Source organism: Anser anser (assembly GCF_964211835.1).
Source record: "Anser anser genome assembly, chromosome: 4".
NCBI lineage: Eukaryota > Metazoa > Chordata > Aves > Anseriformes > Anatidae > Anser > Anser anser.
In genome coordinates this window covers 51,194,626-51,212,230 of record NC_139724.1, presented here as the reverse complement: position 1 = coordinate 51,212,230, position 17,605 = coordinate 51,194,626, and the positions used below count along the sequence as shown (strand labels likewise).

Sequence of the window (17,605 nt, the reverse complement as noted above, 5' to 3'; positions counted from 1 at the left end):
GCCGGATCTATAGTAATAAGACTTCTCTTCCCCACGAGAGATACGGCTAGCTGCATGCCTGCTGGCTTCATGCCTTTTAAAATCCAAAGAGAGCTAAGTGGTGAGGGTGAAGTGGGGGGATTTCAAACAGTATGAATGTGTGCACACTGAAGCCAAGGCAGTTTAGAGACTTAGGAAAAACAGTTGTACTGAAATGTGCGTTTTCCTCCAACAGGACATTAAGATAACTGGATAAGTTTCTGTGATTCTGTACACCTGGATCCATCGACTTTGCTGGTGCCTCCTCCTCTTCAAGGAATACCTCAAATGTAACAATGTGAATGGCAATTGTCCCTCCAAAAGGAGTGTTATATGTTGTGTGTTTTTTGTGTGTTTTTGTTATTATAGAAGGCTTATTTAGGACTTTAGAAATTAATTCAACCCTTCTGATTTAAACAAAACAACAAAAAAAAAAGTGCATGCAATACAGGATTGTACTAATTATCAAAGTTTACAGAGCACTGAGGTACCCATGCTGTAATCTTACGGACGGAGATAGAATTATTGCATCTAGAATGGCTTCCCTAGATACCAAATGATACAGTTTGACAGGATGTTTAATGTAACCTAAATGGCGAATGTTACAGAATGTTGAGGTTAGCTGTTAACTTGAAAACAATTTAATTATCTGGTGCTTATTTACAGTTTTAGAAAGCAGCAATAATCTTGTGATGTGCAAGTCTCAGCATCCTTTGAGATCTCTAATCTCTAATCTCTATCAATAATCTGAATTTTCTAGCTACAATGCAAAACTCACACAGAATAGTGATAAACTACCAATACTCTATCAGTCCCCAGGACTTTATTGACTTTTACTTTTGAAAGCATAGATATGTGGTTTTAGCAAAGCAGTAATAGTCCTTGTTAAATTCATTGCTTCTTACATTTTTTTATATTCATTTCTAATTTGGACCTTAAAGTATTCTAAAAGTGTGCCAATGACTACATGTAGGCCTGAAATATTTTCTTGTGGTAGTCTATTCAGTATTGCTTTTGATGGACTTCATACTAGCCTGATAAATTAGTAGTTCCTATAAACACAGTCAAAAAACTTGCCCGGTTATCACTTATTGTGTGCATTTATCACATCTTAAATGTAAAAATTGAAGACCTGAAAAGCTTTCATTCTTCCACTTTAAATACTGGTTGTTCCACTTGTAAAAGTTTATTTTAATACCAGCATTTTTGTTTTCCAGAGAACTGGTAGTCTTTCTCTGAACCTCATCTATAAGGCCAGCCTTAAGTATAAGCCACACAAATGGCCATTTGGGGTCGTCTTGTGTTTTTACATAGAAACATAGGATTTGTCATAATGGATCTGATATGTAATTCATCAAATCCACTGTCTCATTCCAGTTAATACTTGATGTTTCAAAGGAATGTGGAACTTTTCCCAGAATTCATCTGCAATTTTTGATGTATAAATAATCAGAATCAAGAAGAAATCCTTTCTGCCTCCTGTTGCAGTAGCCTATGCAGTGGAACATGACAGTTCATTAGTATTACTATAATAGCATGAACAAAAATATTCTTATTAGTTCTGAAATTATTTAGTCCTTAAAATTATGTTACAGGAACAAATTATATGATCCCTGGAAAAGTCCCTTGTACAGATTTACACGTCCATGCTCTTTCTCTCTACTTCTTGTGTGGTTTAAGACTTTGGCAGAAGGCTCTTTGGCACAGGGACAAACTTCAGGCAGACTTTAGCATTGGCCCCCATGCACCATGGATCAGCTGTGACTCTTGTTCTACAGATGTGTTTTCATTGGAATTAGGCCTGTTAGGAACCAGTGAGAGCAAAATGCAGTCCCAAACACAGAAGGCCGTTCACAGAGCTTCTCTGAATAAATGAAGGCTTCTCTGAATAAATGAAGAAGACACAAATGAAAAATGAAAGGTGTATGTACATATGTACTTTCTTGTTATCTGAGAAAGTCACAAGAGAAAATGCAAAGTGATATGTTTCATATTCTAAGAGCCTACTTGTTAGTCTCAGCCATGGATCTGGGCTTGCAGTAAACCTGCATATTTCTGCACTGATCTCATGACTCAAAACATCAGTTGTGGAAAAACTGAGCACCTGCAACTTGTGTGGCAACAGAAGATAATTAGTTATCCCAAGTACGGTTTTGAGCAACAAAAAGGAGAAATTCGCAAAATCTTTTAATTAGGAAGGGCTAAAGAGATGTAGGTCTTTTTAAACTAGAAAGTATTTTTGTCTTCTGCAGGTAATTACCAAGGTATGTCTGTGTTGTTATTGACTTGAAATAAGTTTCCATACCAACTCAGAAAACTTAAGACCACACCAAGGAAGTATGTTTTTTCTTGACAAACATGGGAGGCAGGGTAGTTCCAGACTTGCACACACGTATGATGACAGTAGGAACTAGTGTTCCCAAACACTTAAAAATGCTATAAAATAGAGATTCATAGTGTTTGGTAAAATAGAAAACTGATGAAATGACAGACAATTTGTTTTTGTAGTGACAAAGCTCTAGGAATTTTTTGCATAATGTTTCAGAGCAGAGCAAACAATTTTCAGCTAAATAGGAAGTCAATCTGCAGTATGGTAGCACTTAATTAAACAATTTTTACTCTACTCCATTGTATTTTGCAGCCAGTCATCTTTTCATAGGAATATAGAGTTTTGTACTTACTGCCTGCACAGCTGATTTATAGCCAATTAAATCTGTAGGTCAGACAGAGGATTGCTTTTGGTGTCACATTAAGAGCTCCTGTGCTTCTTTCTGTCCGCATGAAAACTGCAGAGAATGCATACCAATAAAGATTATATGTAATTAACCATCAAGTGCAAAAGAGCTTTTAAGAGACTTTTGAAAGGATTATTTTGGACTTCTGTAATTGATTGCAAGACACTATGAAAGAATGGAGAATGGGTACAAAATTAATGACTTGATATTTTAATAAGAGTTTTTAAAATCTTAATTTTTTTTTTCTTTTTAATTATTTTCTCTAAATCACAGGAATGGGTAATGCCACACTTGTAAATGCAGCAAAGTAGAAACAGTACTATAAGGATGGATGCTAACAGGTGACCAATAAAAAATCAGTAAGGCTTATATTACAAGATAGTTTTAGAATAGTATGACCTATGATCAAAGTGATAATCTGGAGAAAGAAGGTTAGATTTTGAGCTAATTTAAACTTTTTGGAGATGGACTGATGGAAGTGAGACTGTACAAGGTGTAAAAAAGCACCACCTTTGGGCCAAGATATTCATGTAGGACACCATGCATGTTTGTAAGGGATTTTGGGGTTGCTGGAGAATTTCTACCACACATCAGCTTTGTGAAGGCTGATGTTGTCTGGCTTAATTCAAAGCCTGACTCCCAAGTAGTCTAAACATGTGGGTGTTTTATTACACATTGCTGGGAAAATACAATGTCATCAAAATATCTTCAGTCTTCCTTCTTCAATATTTGCAGCTGAATGACATGGAGTACAAACTCATGCCTAGCTAGCAGATGCTGAGGACAAATGGCTCAGCTAAATTTGCTACTGCGTGATGAAGTTTCAAACTCAGAAATTATCTTAGATCAATTCTGCCAACAACCTGATAGGAGAAAGAAAGCTGGGAGCTGATGGAGCCCTGCCTCTTAATCTGGGTGGCTGTGAGTTGTGCTGCTGGTTCAGCCTTGTGGGAGGCTCCAGACATGAGTGGTAAGTTGAAGCAAACATACCCTACAGCTCCAAGAAAGTAAATGTGAAGGCAACAATTATCCAATGCTCCCTGGAAAAATGTGCCTGTACATCATCCAGGACTTCAGCCTGTTAACTTCATTTTTATACTGCATGTATGTAATGCAGAAGTTTGTCCTCCAGTAACAGTGCCATCAGAATTAAATACTGTCCTTCGGCTTTATGTAACCTTCACCAGCCAGTTTTGATTGGCGCTAACTGCACAATGATTTTCTTATTGTAGCATTAAGTAGTCTAGCATTGTATTAAAGAAATGAAAATCGGCTTGTTATGGCTTGCAGCTATATGAGCATGTGTTCAGATTGTTTTAAGTTTCAGGACTGTACTTTATTTCTTTCAGTCATACAGCGTGCTAATCAATTTTACTAAAAATGTACATTTCATTTTATGGTTGAAAAATTGGAAGCAGTTTTCTGACAGCTTAAAACAGCACGTGTAAGCAAAGCTGGCAGGCTCTCACTGATCTACAGGTGTGTTGTCTACGTAGAAGCTGTACTTTTCACTCAAGAGGCAGAGCACAAACCTAGACCTCACCATGTCATACAACTTCTAGGAGAGGAAAGCATGACACAAATGAAGTGGGTAGTGTATTCACATTTTCTTCTGGCTTTGAGAATACAGTCTTTCCGCCTTGCAGAAATATAGTTCTCAAGGAAATGTTAACTGTTTTAAAACAAAGTGTCAGCGTAAAGATACCATTTAGCACTGCTAGTATTGCTTCCCGTGAATCTGTTTTTTCTTAATATGCTTTGGTCTGCATTCAAATGAATTGCTTTAACAGAAACAGTTTATAGAGAGGGATCATTTTAAGCTATTGTCTTCTCTTTGTGGTCACTGGCGTTCGTTCAGCCTTTCTGAGTACAGGAATATAGTCTGTCACATAAAGCGGGTATAACACCTTTGTAAACTGTTTTCAGGACCTTCAGTGAAAATCTGCCTGTGTGATACATGCACACACACACCAGCAAGACAAGACAAACATTTATTATTTGGAAGCGTCATCCTGTATTAACAGAAAACATTTTGCCCTATGACCTTTCATACAGTTTGTATCTTTCATGGCTGACTCAGTTAATAAAAGGTAAACTTGATCATTTCTACATGCAGCTGTAATTTGGGCAGGAACCTACCTAACCAAAACCAGGCACAGATGAGCTGTGCCAGTCTGTTATGTATAAATACAATTAGTGTTTTCATTTCCAATCAGCGTATGGTGTATTGCTTGACCTAAAGAGCTTGTGGTTTAAATGAAGTACTGTCTTCAGGTTCTTCAGCCATGAAATCAATGAAATGCATATGAAATTCAGAATTTCACCAGTTTCAGTTGATTAATACCAGTCAGTACCATATGTTTTTCTCACCCAGTCATCTTCTGGGATGACTAACTGCAATGTGAATAATGTTTCCATTTCAATTAGCCTGAATAAATGTCATGTTTTAAACTAGTAGCTCAAAACTGGATTGTGAATTGGTTAGTTTGTTAGAGAGCTAATAAATTACCCAGCCTATGCTGTCTTTGTGTCTTACTCTAACAGCACCTGGCCAGCTCTGCATGTAGCTTAAAATAAACCAGATCTCAATTGCTGTGACTGCAAGTGGGCAGCGGGTGCTAGACCTCAGGGTGACATCTGCTCTGTGTGAGCTTGTGGTGTTTTTTTCTGGGTACCTCTGTAGCTAGGCTGGCACAGCATCCCAGCTCTGTTGACCTCTCCCCTGGCGCCGCTCAGGAAGCAGAGCGCTTCCCACGAGGTGGCACTGTTGCCTTATGCACCGAAAAAAGCACTTTTTTAACTTCAGTTGCGGTTTTAAAAGGAGGCTGCCGAAAGGGGTTTGCAAATACGTGTATAAATGTTACAGATCTGAGCAGCTGATCTACAGATGTCAAACAGAGAGGTAGCTTGCTGAGTGATCTGGTGAGGGTTGCTGCCTGGTAAGAATGGGAAAAACCCTGATGTATGACCAATAAGCATCATTATCAATCCATTATTCAGAGAAGCTGGTTTTTGCTTAGAATGTTTTGGGTCATTAAAAAAAAAAAAAGGGGGGGGCCTTTCCAAATGATATGGTATTTACCTGGTAATAGTCTGATCTTTTCAAATAATTTTTACTTAATATGTTCCCCCTCTGTCCCTGAACTGAAAATCACATTGAAAATGTGATTGAACTACTTGCAGCATTTGTCCGTTTTTGATTGTTTTTAGTTCTTATCTAGTTCAAGAAAAATGTCAGTTGACAAAACGGCTCTGTTTTGAGAGATTGTTCAGTTGCAATGGTTGGCTGGAAAGGTTTACTGTTTTTCTCCACGATTGAAAGAGGTGTTTGCCTAATATTTTTGCAAAGTTTTTAAATCAGAAGCACTCTCCCTGCCTTTAGCTGCACCTTCTGTTGATTTTCTGATCGAAGACAGGCTCAGTCACAACTCCTGAGCCACCAGCATGGTGCTGGAAGGAGCAACACTGAGTCTGGCTGTCACAGTAACTGCTTTAGATATTTGTGCTCTTAATCTTATTAATTGCTGTTTTAAAAACAATTTGTTTTGCACCATGCAGAATCTCATCACAGTGTTGTTCCAAAATTTCACTTCTCTGATGCTTGGAAGTTTTCTTCTGATTCCCAGCCCAAATTCGTTCACTTCCAGGCCGTAGCTCTTTGTTCTTCTGCCAGTATCGCTCTCTGTCTACAGGAGTGCTTGTTCCCTCCTTTGGCATTTGCCCTACTGATGTGTTCCTAGAGACCAATCATCTCTCCTCTAGTTTTTGTTTCTTTAGTCCTAAAAAGCCAAATCTTTCCATCTCCTTTGGAGGTAGAGGCTCTTCATTTCCTTGATTACCCTGCTTGAATGGCCCTGAGTGTATTTCTCTTTCAATCCATTTTCCTTGAGCCCAGATGGCTGGGAATGATGCTCAGCACTCAGGATAAGGTCCAGCAAGAGCTTTGGATCATGGCATTTATCAGTTTCATTGTACCATTGCAGTGTCCCTTCAGGAAATGCCATATAGGATCATATTGATCAAGGACACTATTAATCTTTTCCACCACACATCGATGTCTCAGCATGTGTGACCAATTAATAAGTTTTATTGTTATCAGTTGTTTCAGATTGATGAGTCGTTTTTTCCTCCTAGAACATCAATCCATCACCACACTTTTTTGTGGACTCTTGATCTTCCATCTCTAAATGGCTTCCACAGTTATTTCAGAAAATCAGAGCTTAGGCCATCCATTTGCACACATAACATGACAGCGGTGTCTGTGGATGCTATAATGCATCGTGGTGTGTGCGTCTGTTACTGAAAATGACCATGGGGTGGAGCAGAGTTTGACAACAAACCTTGCAGTCTTGGCAGCAATACAAGAAGCTGCCTGGTGCTTGAAGTTACAAGGGGAAGTATCTTATTTATCACTATTTACATCCACTTTACCAAGAGAAGAAATAAATGCTAAAAATGTCACTACAAACTTGTTGAAATACAGAGCACCGCTCAATGGGGAGAAAGTATCTGTTTGTTAGCATTTACAGAATGAAATACGAGAAATTCCACGTGCAAAGTATGCAATCTGTGGGCTGGATTACTTTGCAACAACAGCTAAAATTCAAACTGAAGTATTTTGTAAGAAATCTAACTCCTTACCTCTTCACTGACTCATGACATGGCTCTGATTTCTTGAGAAACATTTTTTTTTTCTCATTCACATCTATCCATGTTTTAAATTCTCCAGGGGACATCGTGGCCATCTCTGCAACACGTGTATGTTATTTGTCATAGACAAAATACCTCTGTGAAACTGTTCTCTGCAGCGTTCCTGGGTTTGTGCTGTTTCCCTGCAAGTCCCAGGCCACCCAGAGCTTAGAAGACTGCGTTCCCTTGGTGAGATGGCACTTTCCTCATGCTGGGGATGGTTTGGCCCATCACGTATGAACTATGCAACCGTTAGGAGCCAAGCAGGCAACCTGTGTGGGGCTGCCATTGTCACTGGAACATCCTGTTAATGCATCTGTGTCTGGGCATCCAGCATGCTTTCTTTGTCCCCGTTGTTCTCCCTCCACATTTTCTCTGCCCGTTTGCTTTTACAGGAGGCTCCTTGCCTCTCGTGGACTAAAATCAGGCAGGGAGGGAGGAGTAGAGGGAATATGATCAAAAGGCAGATTGCCTCTCTGAAGAAAGCTTCCCTAAACCACCCAAGAAACACAACTGTGCCTTTAAGCAGTCCTGCAGATAGCCATCCCCTTGACCTGTGTTTGTGTTTTTGAACAGGCTTAAAGGTAGCCTGTTCTCACCTGACACACATCATAGTGCCTTTAGTGAGCAAAGCTGCTTGGGAGATGTGGCTGAGCCAAGGACAGGAGACAAGCTTTCCCCCCAGCTGCTGTCCAGGAGACTTCTCAGAACCTGAAAAGATGGGCTCTTTTAATGTTTGTTGTTTTATTTTTTTTTTAAACCCAGCCTTGTAATAGTATCAGATAAATGAAGACTTCAACGCACGCTGAAAGATGCCTGAGAGAAATTGCTTTTGGCAGCTGCTCCTTCTAATTAAAACGAAAGTCTGAAAAGCCTCAGTCTTTGGGAACAATTAATAGAAAGCCGGCACTGGATAAGATACAGATAATTCCTTGTGCCTGTTAACTGCTTCCTATAATTAGCACACATGTGCTCAGCCGAACGCAGCCTGACCCTGCCATGGCATGGAGGAAGGTCTGACTGAAACAAGGGCAGTGCCTGTTGCTTGCCCTTTGCCGCCTTCCTGCCAGCAACAATAACTAAACTAGCATGTTTCAATGCCCAGAGAACCCTAAAACTGTGAAATGGGATCCCAACATGGGAGAACGAGCTCCTTGGAGGAGGCAGAGCAGCAAAGAAGTGGTAGGATGGATGCAGGGCATCGCCTGCAGGAGGTGTTTTGTGCACTCATACGCAAGGAACAGCTCCTTTTGGGGCTGTTGTCACTCCCAGGCTGTTGCATTTTTTGGTGAACCAACATTAAAGTTGCATCTGAGAATGCGTAGTCAATGCGTGGTGTTCGGACCTTGTCAGACACGGCAAGCTCAGGAGTGCTGCCTGCTATTTTCAACCTTTTTTTCTTTTGCCATCTGGGCTGCAGCCCAGGCAAATGTGCTCAGAGGAGGTGCATTGAGAAATTGCAATTAAGCAAGCCACGGATGTGAAATCTATGTTGAGAAGTTGTTTTTGCCACTGCCACATCTCTCATGGTTTCAAAATCGACTTCCAGGTAGCTGTGCTGCTCCGCCACTGCTGGGCTTTGGTTCAGAGGTGGGATTTACCCTGGCTACACTGCAGCTCAGGGTGCCTGCCCTTGCCTGCTTGTCCCTCGCTTTGTGTGCAGGAACGAGGACCTGGGCCTACGGCTGCTCTGACGAGGCTCATTCCCCAAATAACTCCTCTCCCAGCCTCCTCTGCCCCCAAAGAAAAAACACCCTTAATCAAATATATAAACACTGGCAGCTTTCAGGTTCGTGTTTCTTTCTGAACCTAATTTAAATGAACAGCAGACATTTTATGGGCTTTTCCAAGTGAACCTACAGGGGCTTATTTGCTAGAGTCTGACTTTCTGACAGCTCTCTGCGAGCCTAATCAGAACCAGACTTACTCTCATATGAAGCAGACGAGTATGTATTCACCCAGCTACAAAGAACCAGTCTAAATGGAGTAAGTCATAAACCACTACCACAGCAGCAATCATTCAATTGTGCGCATTTACCGCACGAGGGTTTTGGAACAAGGGCTGCGTTTGTTTTGTTCCCATTGTAAATGGAAAGTTGTGGTGGCGAGGAGCCAAGTAAACGTGCCTTGTGTCTGGAAAATGCCCCACGTGTGCAATATGGAGCTTGCAGCTACAACTCGGAGGACACCTCTCTGCTCCACCGCCCACCGGTGGGAAGGCTGAGCTGATGTCTCTCGAGGTGGAGAAGCTCCCAGGTCCCTTAGGAGAAGCTGCACAGCCTGGGACAGGACAGACTGGACAGGACAGACCCCAGAACCAGTCCGGATTTACGGCTGATTTGTCTTGTCTTTGCAGTTTGTCATTCTTCAATACATAGAACATATTTCTGAAATGTTCCCAGGCCTTTATTTAGACAAATTCTGGATGAGATAGTGCTGGGAGTAGTGCGGAGACATTAAATACTTAAAACGTCCTCAAGGAGATTTAAACCTTGACCTCTAAAAGAAGACTTTTTTTCTCTTTCTAATTATCCCAGAGTGTTCCCGTCACATAATATCACCTCTGTCTGTTCAAGGATTTGTTAATTTTCAGTTCCTGACATCTGGAAGAAATTTCTCCTTATCTCGCATGTGCATTTTCAACTGAAATGTGAAAAGAGGTGCTGAACTGATAAAGCAGGGACGTACCTTTGGGCTGGACCAGATGGTGAGGTGCTGCAAAGGAGGAGGCATTCGGCCTAAAGCAAGGAGGACCGGCAGGGCAATCTGCAGGGCTGGGCCGACTGGGAGGAATGGTAAAATCCTGTGCACATCAGGGAGACGTCGCGCTGCTGAGCCGTCCTTCACCTTATAAGAAAGGAGTTAAGTTTGTTTGAAGCTAGGGAGGCCTCAAGTGGCTCTGGGGCGGGTGTTTTTCTGTCTAGTTGAGATGTCAGTGCTTCCAGCTTCTTGGTTAAACTGCTGAGTGACTGAAGCTCTTAGCAGTTAGAAGGCAGCCAGCACTAGTACGGTCCACCTGCTTTCCTTAAACATTTGGCCTTTCAGTAAAGGTCAGCTATTCCGTGCTGAAGTCACAGTTTAACACTTCTTATATTGCCTTAGTGATTTTAGGGTTGATGATGATTGCTTTTGCCTAAAAAAACACACATTATTTGCAATGACCCGTGGCAATGTCTCTAGAGGGGAGATTTCAGCAACATCTTCTTTCCCAGGAACGGTGCAGTGCTGTGTCTGCCTGGGCTGAGGTTCCTCCAAACACTGCTTGTCCAAAGGGTGGCTGTTGACCTGGGGCTTTGAGACCTCCTCTCTGTCGTGTCCCTGTGATTTGGAAGGAAATGTCTGATCCTAGAGAAAAGTTGTCTTGTCTGGCCCTTTCAAAATCAGCAATCTTTTTTTTTAATTATTTAACCAATCTTTTTTTTTAATTATTTTTTATTTCCTTGTCTAATAAACATGTGCCTGTTCACTGCTGTTGCACAGAACCCATCCAGTTGTGCTGTTGGGATTTGGTGGCATTTGAGGTCCAGCTGGCACAAGACGCAGGAGAACGTGTCCTGAGCAGAGCTGTAGCAGGACCAAGAGGTGAAGTTGCACCAACTTCTGCACGGCCACATTTCATCACCATAGGGTGCTTTGGGTGGATGTAAAATTGATAACAAACTGATATCGGTCTGTTTGTTCTTTATACTGACTTGCCTGAGTGGAAAGTGAGTATCGACTTCATCTGTGTAGATTAGGTTGGGAGTTTTTTTCTTGGACACACTTTGAGAGCTCTGAAGTTTTGACTTGGGGTTTGTTTAATTGAAAATTTTAGGGGATTTGGTTTTTGCTTTTATTCTTCTGTTGTTGTTGCTTTTCACTTTATACAAAGCTAGCACACAGACAAATGTCATCAACTGCATGGAACCGGAATTTTATTTGAAGTCATTTTTTTTCACTGCTCTCTGCAAAGCATTATCACTGAAATTGTTTTTTTTAACATGTTGTAGCCATTTGATGTGTTTTCCAGGTTTGGTGTCTCTTAGCACAATGCATTACAGTATAATAACTTGCTTCTAGAAGGGTGGATGACTATAGATAAAGCATTATCTTGCTTTAAGAGTACAGAAGTGTCTTTTATTCTCATTTTTACGACTAATATCCACTTTTGGCATAAGAACACCCGTGCAGTATAAATCAAATGCTTTTAGATACTTAGGCTTTTCATCATTTTTAAAAATGTGGAAGTGTTGACATTTTCTGAAACCACCTTTAAAGTCTTTTTGGATAGCCCATTTATACTGCATCGTTTTTTAGGCTTTCATTTTAATCTTTCAGTCTGTCTGGTTTTATTGGTGTCATGGAGACCCTCGAAAACAGGAATTTCTGTTTCCTTTTGTTGCTGTTACAAACAGGCAAAGTGATAGCAATACCTGACTGAAAAACATCAGACTTCAGTAGGATTTTTTACCTTTCCGTGTAGAAGATGAAATAATTGGAACCCTCTGGTCAGCTTTTTATCAAGGCTATTTTCACTCTGGACAGAGTCAGACAAAGGCAATCCTACTACTCCATTGCGTGAGCTTTAAAGCATTTTAATGGTGTTGTTGCACTAAATTGGCATTAAATGCAAACTCTTCTCTAAGAAATTATTATTAAAATTTTAGTGCCTGGTTATGCCTGTGTTTGGTCAACATTTGAAGGTTCTCAATGGGGACTGATTGGCAGCCTGACATCTGGTGCCTTTCTGCCACTGAAGATGCAAGGGCAGTGCGGAGAGCAGGAGGCAGACATTTTTACAGCTGTACACCCAGCTTTGTATCCTGCAGGCTCATGGACCATAAAAATCCTTGTTTAATAAGAGAAAAGCCATTTTCCAGGAATGTTTAAAGAGTGGCACTCAGTATATCAGGGGTTTCATTTTCAGAAAGTTGGCTGGGTAGGACATCCATAGAAATGGGTGCCCAGAGAGTATTCCCCTTGCGTGTGCACCTGGCTACATAGAGGACCCCACTGATTTTTGCTCTTTCTTTTTTATGAGAGAGAAAAAAAGGTCAGACTAGGTATTTTCATACAGAAACTTATCAAGGAAATCTTCAAATACCTTTCCCAATTAAAAACAAATGATTTTACCTGTGTACTTGTATCAATGATGAGTATTCATGATGAGGTAGTGGCTCTTTTGGAAGATGAATTCCTGACAAAAGATGGCATGGCAGAACATACTTATCAAAACCAAGCACACTGAAAGAAAAAAGCAGTTTTGTGTCACTTGGAGGGGGCAGGTTCATTAGTAAAGGAGAAAGGTGTCATAATTCACAAGATCAAGCTGATAAAACCAGTGGTCTCATCGTCTGGATTTAGCTATTCCCTGACCCAGTTAATTTCCATGGGAAACCCTGATCCTGCAAGAAGAGAGTGCAGCCACATGAATCGTGTGACTTTCCCCCTTTTTAGCAATTACAATCATTTCTTTGTCTCACTTGAAAGAAAATTTGTGATTTGGGGTAAGCTTTCTCCTTATTGTGTAAATAGCATTCCTCTCCCATCACGCCAAACCTGAATCCGAACATCAAAATCCAAACTCGCCTTTCTTGCAGATGATGCTGACAGTCATTATCAGTGCCTTTGAGTACTTGCAACGATATAAATACTGCTTGGGAGCTCTTTGCAACTGCCAACCACAGTCCTGTGAAGACCTAATAGCTGAATTTCTAACTGCACCTTTCATAAAGGGGTGGTTATTCATCAGTAACAATAAGTAGGTCTTCTTCTGGACATAGACCATGAAGGCACATGTTTTTTGGACTCTGTCTCTACCTAGACATATCCCAGATGTGTTCCGTTTTGCTTGGCAGTCACCGCATCCCTCAGATAACTCTGTGATAATATTAGCAAAATTCTAGTTACTGACGGTGCACAACCACTTTCCAATACACAACAATTTTATGCTTTAAAAGAAGGGGACCCAGGTATGTTTTTTTGTTTGCTGTCTCACTAGGAGGATTGTCTTACCTACACCTCTTTAAAAGGAGGAAAACAGAAAGCAATACATACACAGACTATATTTTTGCTTCTGATTGCCAGCAGATAACAGCAAGATGCTGGTTTCATTTCTACTACACTTTTAAAATTTATTATTTAAACCTGGATAGTATGCCAAAATTCTCTCTCTCCCTCTCAAGTAAAGTATATGTAGGGGAAAATTGAAGTTTTCTGCTGAGTTATTTCTTGCCAAGCATTTTCAGCTGCAGGATATAGTGAAGGCCAAATTGTCTGAAACATATTAGACTGTCAGTATAATCAAGGGGAACTGTAGTGTGATAAAGTTATGAATCTATGCTGTAGCACCCTTATGTAATGGATATCTATATACATATATGTGTTTATTATGCCAGGGTACTGTGGCATAGCTCCATATTTTCTTTCAAATGCAATTGGTCTTGATTGCTATATATGTGTGTATGTACACACACGGGAGGGAGAGAAAGAGAAATCTCCTCCCCCTACTCAGTTTTATTCTTTGAAGGCAGCATCTGCTCATGATGATATGGCAATAGGCAGATGTTCTAAAGCTGGGTTTAACTGTAACATAAATTGAGATTTCAACAATTCCTTGATATTTGGATATGGCACTTTCAAAACACTGTGTATTTTGAATTTAAGAAAGAATAACTGCTTTTATTTCAACTCAGATTTTAGCCCTAGTAGTGTTCTTTCTTTTTTTTTTTTTTAAATGATGAAACCCTTTGTCAGGAGCCACGTTTTTTGCTATAGCCACACTTGTCATTGGAAATGAGAGCTGTGATTAGGGTCACTTGTTCAGGGCTGTGGTTGTACAGGCTCTCTCTGCTTTGGCTGGTATGTGCAATGCCCCAGCATCCTTACAGTAATTCCCATCAGGATTTATAAGGAGGTTTTTGTTTACCAGAGGTTATTGTGAGGAAGATATGGCTTCATTCAAATAAAACATGCAACAAAGCTCACAGCCAAATCAGCTTTTATGGCAACAATTTTAAAGGTCCCTTTTTACAGTAAAACATGCCAGGAAATGCTTGCTTGAGTTGAAAAGTCCAACCTACATTGCTTGGTCTTGCACCACAGGCAGGGGAGACGGGGACAAGACTAAACACAAAGGGGTCACAAGAGGATGTTGCCTGCATTACATCACCTTCCCTTACCCGGTGGGAATCTTCCTGCTGGGACGGTACAAGCAGCAAGTTTCAGGCTGTGAAAGGGGCAGTTTCCCACCAGGTGGGGCTCAATGCTTTGCCAAGCATTGGCCAGGTAAATCCTAGCTGCATGCCCTCCTTGGCTTGCCAGCCACCTGCTTTGAGAGAAGCACATCCTGGGCTTTGATAGGATGCAGATGGGGAGCAGCTCCTTCTGGAGGACAGTCTGCTAGTGAAGGCTGTGCTCTGGCCCAAGGATAACATGCACTCCCCTCTGCAGTGAAGCGGGGTTGAAAGACTCCCCTCTTTTTATCTTGAGGTTTGTGACACTCTTGGGTTATGAGGTTTAGCTCAAAAAGCAAGCCAGATGCTTTAATTGTAAAGCTGAAGGTCTTTTCCAGGATTGCAAAGCTATATAGGTCTGTGCAATTTGGTACTGTATATCTACGTGGTACACGTGGTGGGATTCAGCTGGGCGTGGGCTCCAAAGCAATATCTCATCTCTTATTGATAATTATTTGTCATAGACAGATGAAGGAAACAACTCCCCTCCCAAAAAAAAACTTGTTGGCTTTTCAAGCCAGGAGATAATTTGTCCATAGTTAAACAGAAGATATTTATAGAGACATTAACCGGGTGTACAAAATACTTCAGAAGTTTGTTTAAAAGTGATTGAAATCAGCTGTTACTGAACCAAAAAAACAACCACACAAGCTAAGTCTACAGCCCGTGGTCTATCTGTTGTGTGTTAATGTAGTGCTTTCTTCCAGCAACATTACCAACGAGGGCAGTAATACCAATCTCCTGCCTTTCATTGGCGGGTATTAATAATTCAAAGATGAAACTCATCATCAAAAAAGGGTGATTTCAGTGGGTTTTAATGAAAAACTGCTCTAGCAGTTATATTAAAATATATTACAATATTGCTGTGTTTGAAAAATCGAGCACTGAAGCAGCAGGAGAACCAAAGTGTCCCCCAGGCAGAGCCCTCTTTTCTGGCAGCTTGAAAACCCAGCCAAAAGTGCATGGTATGGGAGGTAACGGAGAGCTCTGCCTGGCAGAGTCGCTGAAGGTCAAATTCCGGGTCTGAAGCTGCTGGGCTCTGCAGCCCCTCAGAAAAGCCATCAAAGAATTATTCATTATAGGGAAACGAATATTTCTTCCACATCTATTCAGAGTGCAGAGAGGGCAGTCAGAGTAAACTACTCTTAGCTAAAGAAAATACTCAGCTTAAATAATTTCAGCTCAGATGATTAAATTTTGCCAATATTTTCAAAAGCTGAAAAGGGAACTGTATCTTGGAGAGTGGCAGCCTCAAATTCTAGCTACTGACCCTATTGCAGTAAGCTCAAATTAGGAAAATGATGGTGTCAGTGTGAACCAGACTGCTCTGTCCTATCTAGCCGTGGTGGCTGCCCCACACGAGCCACAATTGCTTTTGTTCTTGCACCCCTTCTTTTACCCCTCAGCAAATTGTGGGCCCAAGTACAAAGGCATGTTTTGTACAGGCTGAGTGAGTGGAGCAAAAATGTCATTAGGGTAATGAATGGAACCTGCCTCATGTAAAAAAGAGCTTTCCAGATGATGCGCTGCTCACCGAAGGCAGCTACGCTCCACTGGTGCCCTTCCTCCAGGCCACTTCTAGAGTATACACTTAAACAGAAGCATTGCTTTGGCTCCTATAAAGTATTAAAACAGATGACTGATTTCAGGAAGCTAATCACTTGGCATCAAGTTGGTGATATTTTCTTTTTTCTTTTTTTTTTTCTTCCTTCTATTATTTTTCATCCTTTTTTTTTCCTTTTTCTTCCCTTTTTCTCTTTTCTTTCTTTTTTTTCTTTTCCTTTTTTTTCTTACATTTAAGTAGTTGTCATTACTTAAATAACATACCTAACTCGAGAATATTTAAACACCCTAAGACACCCCTCTTACAGCATCCTCATTTAAGAGATACCAGTGACACTGCCACAGCAGAGCCAGCCATCTGCAGCCCTGCTTAGTACCTGAGCAGCTCAGAGCTGTGCTCTTCCTTGGCATATTCCTGGGGGGAACGTCACAGCCTTGACCTCTGTTGAGGGTGTCTGTATAGTTTGATGTCTCTGATGGTGGCTAGATTCCTGGGGACATACTTCCTTGATGAATAGCGTGCAAAATGCATTCATAACAAAAAATGCCAAAGATGCCTTTAAAACATTTTGATGCAAGACGTCTGAGTATGGGGTAAGAAGAAAAATTTCCCCATTTTTAATCTCAGAGTCAGAAGTTTATTGCTGATGTTTACACAGATGCCATAGAGCTGGAGCCACTGCACATCTGGGGAGTAGGCGGCTAAATCTCCCTTTCAGTTTTGTACTGGAAACATGGTCAGAGGAGGTTGCCTGACAGCATGAATAAATCAACATGTTGTCCACAGGAAACAAGGAGATAGCTGCAATGAAGCATAAATAATGTAAGACTAACATGGAGAGATTATTTCATACCTTTTTCAGAGGGCTGTGGTGAATGGTTTGCTGGAAAAATTCTTAGAGAGCTGCTCTAAGTGCGCTGTTAAGAATGATCTCTTCATCTTCATGCAGAGGGGTGGATTAGCAGGATTCCTTGTGGCCACAGAGAGAGAGGGAAAGGAAGAAGCAGGAGACACGAGACCATGCAGAGAGATCTTGTGATATGTTTTGTCCTATCTTTGGTTAGGGGGGTGAAAGAACAAAGACTTCTTGGCTTCGGAAACATGAATAAAAAAAGATTTTATCTTTTCCATAAAACCTCCCAGATTATAAGAATGAATAAGTACACTATTTTTTATTCATAAGGTCATCTGTTTATTTGTAAAATAGTTCCCATGCCGTACCTTTGACAAGGGCAGAGTTGCTAAAACTTGCTGAGTCAGAACACTTGAAAACCTATTCCAGCATTCGTCTTCTCTGAGTGGAGCCATGTCCCTCCTCTGCTTGCTTACACTCGGACCTTGAAGGCAAGGCACCAGCCCGAGGGCAGCGAAAGGCTTGTCAGCAA

At 41.0% G+C, this 17,605-nt stretch overlaps 2 protein-coding genes and 1 long non-coding RNA gene across 6 annotated transcripts in view; 2 read left to right on the top strand and 1 right to left on the bottom strand.

Annotated features, from left to right (window-relative positions):
* SPATA18 (spermatogenesis associated 18) overlaps positions 1-5,270 on the top strand; it is a 19,538-nt gene extending 14,268 nt beyond the window's left edge. For all 4 annotated transcript variants that reach the window (XM_083835420.1, XM_083835418.1, XM_083835416.1 and 1 more), the window contains one exon: positions 215-5,270. In XM_083835420.1, the coding sequence (XP_083691546.1) occupies positions 215-222 (8 nt within the window). In that variant the 3' untranslated portion in view covers positions 223-5,270. The remainder of the gene's footprint in view (positions 1-214) is intronic.
* The window catches only part of RASL11B (RAS like family 11 member B), a 290,210-nt gene that overhangs the window by 75,779 nt on the left and 196,826 nt on the right, over positions 1-17,605 (top strand). The gene's annotated exons all lie outside the window — the stretch shown is intronic.
* LOC310899242 lies at positions 4,276-17,605 on the bottom strand. The gene is made up of 2 exons (XR_014584101.1): positions 17,074-17,605; positions 4,276-12,665 (listed from the first exon to the last, which is right to left on the bottom strand). It is a non-coding gene; the product is annotated as an uncharacterized lncRNA (long non-coding RNA).